The 5143-nt window shown below is 32.2% G+C and overlaps 1 protein-coding gene across 1 annotated transcript; it reads right to left on the bottom strand.

The window, feature by feature from the left end:
- Positions 1-205: 205 nt before the first annotated feature.
- On the bottom strand, positions 206-918 carry LOC108374243 (homeobox protein abdominal-B-like; the record flags this gene model as incomplete). Its single annotated transcript, XM_017630224.1, has 2 exons — positions 206-631; positions 704-918. Coding segments are annotated over 2 exons (407 nt in total), but the record flags the coding sequence as incomplete, so codon positions are not given.
- Positions 919-5143: the final 4225 nt, after the last annotated feature.

Genomic DNA, 5143 nt, shown 5'->3' with positions numbered 1-5143 from the left:
ACTTTTCCTAATTTCAGAAACTTTTAATTGGTCAAAATTACAGCCTACAATTACGAAGAAATAATAGGTAGTATAGATATATAGTATTATGTTGCCACACATCAGGCACAACAATATAGTATTTACATATTGAGCACTGTTTCGTCAATATAAATACATACATATGTACGTATGTAAGTATATACATATGTATGTGTGTGCTCATACATTTGTCAATAATAATTTAAATGAACGATGTACATATATAAGTATGTGTTTAGGTATCTGTTTAGGTGATAGTTGCTAAATTTAGTTGTGTCCAGTTATTCATTAGTAGATTTATGCTGAATTGACTAGATTTGCAAGTTTACTGGAATTCCGACTGCATTTCAGTCTTGATATTCGCCAAATGCTAGTAGGTGGTGAAACCCATTGCGCTGGCACTGCTGTTGTCCAAAGGTCACTGGTGCATTTTGGTAGTATGATGTCCCATGCTTAGGCCCAAGTTCATATGATGAGTATTATGGTGTTGTTGCGCAGCCTGCGCATGGTTATGGTTGCTGTTTGCACTACTGTTGTTATTCTGCTGGGCGGCTTGGCGTTGCGAATTTTTTTTGTTTTTCATTCGTCGGTTCTGGAACCAAATCTTTACCTATAGAATGAATTTCAAAACGGCAACAACTTAATTATAACAAAATAAAATGGAAATTATTTTGACTTATACCTGTCGTTCGGTAAGATTTAAATTTCTTGCCAACTCCCAACGTTTCTGTTTAGAGACGTACGCATTGTAGAGGAACTCCTTCTCTAGTTCAAGGGTCTGGAATTTCGAGTAAGGTTTACGCTTTTTTCGAACAGAAACCTGGCCAGTCCATTCGTGTAGCGCATTAGTGGGCGTACAAGGACCGACCGTGCCAACTGGAATGCCAGCAGTTCCACCTGTAAATTAAATCGAACAGCTCCATTAGATATTATAAGCTCTTAAGCATTTAAGCTGGTATATGTACAATATATGTATGTCAAAGCATTTGCTTAAATTTTATATGTGTAAGCAGGGTTGCCAGGTTAAGGTATTTGAAAAAATTCCAAACAACACCACTCTGTTACTATAAAAATGTGCAAATCGTGAAACTCCTGCTTGAGATGAATGAAAAAAAAAAGTTTCGTAACTTTGAAACATCGTAGTAAACATACGGTTCCGTAACTTATCCTTGGTAATATTGACTATAGAGAGTAAACGTTCGACTGCGACGTTCAAAAATTGCAGCCTCAACAGTAAAGCTCATACAAATTTTTTATTGAAAAATTAATTGATTAACGCCCAAACTGATATATACCTGAGCTACTAGTATCTAGCAATCTTGGACACCTACAAAAATACATACATATATATAAGTTTTTTAGGGAGAAATGAAATGGCTTTAGGGTGAAGTTATATGGACCATCTGACAACACTGTATATAGGTATACATACACGTACGTATATAAGGTGCTATTTTTTGTTTCCCATTTTTAAATCAATTTATGGTGGTAAAAACCAAAAATCAAAAGCTGAGATCCCACGATTACCGCAAATGAACCAATCTGGAACAATTTTTATTGTGCTGCACGGTCAAAAATTTGGGTTTAATTTTTAAACCGCGCTGGGACTACTGCCTTTTTTAAACTTTTATAGTCTACTTTTTAAACCAGTCAATAGTTTTACGCAATTTTTAATATATTCTGGTTTAAATTTTAGCCCAAAAAGTTCGTGGTTTAAAAATCAAACCAAAATGTTTTAATTCTAGTTTCAAGGTTTCAAATATAGAAACTTTGGTTTAAAATCTAAACCGAAATAGAATATGTTTGCACAGCGAATTGTGGTGTTGATTCAAACTCAACATATGAAAGCATATTTACATGCGTGGCTGTAGCTGAGTGTGCAAAAATGCTTGATACAATTGGTTGCTACCAAGGCCGTCCGGGTTCAATCCCAACCAGACGGAGCATGAAATTTAAGATTGTTTTTTTTTTTATTCTTAATTATGAAAATGTTTGGGTTTAACATTTAAACCGAATTGTTTAAATTCTAAACCCAACATATGTGCTCTCTTTTTTATAAACTTGGAAGGTTTGTATTTGAAACTGAATTTAGTTTGGTCATATATGTAGTCCAAAAAGTTTAAAATTAAAACCGAAATTTTTAACCGTGTGTACATTCTGTACAGTCACACGGTTGCCTCTTTTTATACAATTCTCATTGCCGTAAGTTGGCGAAAAGCAATATAGTGACAATAATTGCCCCAAAGTTATCACACGATTGTTCGAGCATGCGGCAATTGTGACCATAAAGTGTTGCGCTGACCTCTAAATTCTGTTTTTTTCTCTGTTGTGTAAAAATGGCGTATTCTTAATAAAAAAAAAATAAATCAATTGCATCTGCTTTGTATATTGCGGGCTCATTTTGTGCAAATTTGTTGTTGTTTGAAAGCAAAGAAGCAAAAACTTGTACCCAACGAAAACTCACGCATTTATTTAGAAGTTTGATTGTATAGTTTTTTTATTTTTCGACGATAACTGCAACGTGCTATGTGGAGTTCAAGTTGCAAAAGTTTTCTTTTTAATTTTGTTACGTAGAGGTTTTTTTATTCATTACAAGTAAAATTGGTACAAAAGAGTTATGTTTGTTTAAATGAAAGCTGCGAATTTACATAATTTATGTTTGGATTTAAATTTTATAATTATATGTACAGCTCGCAACAAAAGATAGCACCTTAACATTTTGATCAGTCTTGACTTTTTTCTTCTGTTGTTTAATGTTAATTTTTTCCTATAAAACCATAGCTCATTGTCTAGTAAAAACCACATAAGTCCAAATTCCAAACTTTATACAAAAATTATAAACATTTCTTAAAATTTTGATCACAATTCAATGGTTTTTAATTTGGGCTTCTAGAAAAAATTTTGTTTTGCAGTTTACAAAGTAATTTACAGAGAAGAAAGTGCATAATACCGTCAGCTAAAAAAATTATAAAAAATCAACAGGATCTTTTAGCAACTTCAAACCTCCACCTTATTGTACTAAATTTTAATAAGCTAAAAAACTAAATAACCATTTTTTTCTAGAAATCCAAATTATAAACCGTGGGATTGTGCTCAAAAGTTTAAGAAATTTTTATAATTTTTGTATAAAGCTTGCAATTTGGATTTATGCAGTTTTTGTTAGACAATGAGCTATACTTTTATACGAAAATAATGAAGATTAAATAAGTAGAAGAAAAATAGTCAAGACTGGTCAAAATGTCGAGGTTCTACTGCTTTGTCGTGGGCTGTATTGAACTTTTAAGTTTTTTTTTTTTAATAAATTTATACTGTCATGGCAGTCCGCCATTTGGTGACATAAAATACCTTTCGTATTCTTCTCGTATGAGTTTTGCTTGTGGTGGTATATATCGCGGCAAAGATTCCGTTATCGGACTTCAAGAAAAATTATAATTTCACTACAAATTAAATTAAAAGTTATGTTGCTTCCGAAAACAAGGATATTAATTTCAGTGATTGTTGGACACATAAGGAAGCAAAAAAGTTAATTATTAATATACAGCCTAAATATTGATGTGCATTGANTTTCAGTGATTTTTGGACACATAAGGAAGCAAAAAAGTAAATTATTAATAAACAGCCTAAATATTGATGTGTATTGTTCACTTCAATTGCCGCACAAGAATACAATAAATATTGCCGCAATTTTGAAATTTTCATTGCCCCATGATTGCCAATCGAGCTATCACACGATTGCCGCACACGGGCCGTATTTGATTGGGCACAGTAAGCACAATATCGGCCTCTATTGCCGCATGAGTCAATGTATTGTGAAATCACACGATTGGGGCATAAAATGAGGCAATAATTGGTGTATTGCGGCAATCGTTGGATCCCAGCTAAAAAGTGTATTATAGAATCCAAATAATGAACCGCCAATAAAACTGTTTTTTTTCATTATTCTGAGACGTTTTGTTTTCTTTTGCGAACGGTATTTCTTTGATATATCATCAGGTTATGCCTTAATCAACATGATGAAAATTTAAACAAAGAAATAATGAAAAAAGGCGTAACTGTTTGTGAATGACTACCTTAAATTTTAACGTTTTGTTCTATTTTTGCCTGAAAAATCTATCAGTATAAGCATGGCTTTCNGTTTTTTTTCATTATTCTGAGACGTTTTGTTTTCTTTTGCGAACGGTATTTCTTTGATATATCATCAGGTTATGCCTTAATCAACATGATGAAAATTTAAACAAAGAAATAACGAAAAAAGGCGTAACTGTTTGTGAATGACTACCTTAAATTTTAACGTTTTGTTCTATTTTTGCCTGAAAAATCTCAGTATAAGCGTGGCTTTATATTATTATATTGTCCCTCTGAATTTTCCAGAATGTCACTTTTTTTAATTTTGCCGTGATATTAACATTAGTTGTTTTGCTTGCCTAAGTGAATTGCAGTTAAGAAGCGCAAGAAGTTATTGATCGAATGACATAAGAAATAACTTAATAAAAGCAATTATTTTGTGTTTTTAAGTGGATTTGTCATTGCACTATTTCCCGAATGTCACCCAGTATTTTATGCAAAAAACAATAAAAATAACATAATTACCAAGATCTGTTTATTGCTAAAGGAGTTTCTTGTTTCTATACCCATGTTTTTTTGAGAAAAAAGTCTCGTAGAAGAAAAACCAAAAAAATTTGAAGTATTTCCAGAAGGTCACTTTTAACTGAAAAAGGATTTTTGAAGTGAAACTTCTTAGGCGGCGGTATCGCAAAAATGGAGAGTGAGATTTTTAAAACTGAAAACGTTTCATGAGAGCTCCCTGATAAACAAAAAATTTTCAGGTAAAAGTGTCACCGTTTTTGAAATATTTACATTTTTTCGAATTAAAAAAAAATCGTGCCTTTTCGTGTGTTTTCTTTAACTGCAACTACAAACCGGGCAATACTTAGTAAATTTTTTATGTAAAATACTTCCAGATAGTTGCCTCTCCATACTCAAATGCAATGTAGTTAAAATATATTAAGGAACCATCATAAAATTAGGACTATTTCTGGATTTTTAACTTTTTGATATTTTCTTCCCCAACTTTGACTATCTCGGGTGAAAAAAAAATGTACTGAGCTATAACTTTACATTA

Source organism: Rhagoletis zephyria, unplaced genomic scaffold (assembly GCF_001687245.7).
Source record: "Rhagoletis zephyria isolate East Lansing unplaced genomic scaffold, Rhagoletis_zephyria_1.1 Rzeph_scaffold_07503, whole genome shotgun sequence".
Taxonomy (NCBI): Eukaryota; Metazoa; Arthropoda; class Insecta; order Diptera; family Tephritidae; genus Rhagoletis; species Rhagoletis zephyria.
Note: the sequence above shows the minus strand (reverse complement) of the source record. Positions and strands in the feature narration are given on the sequence as shown.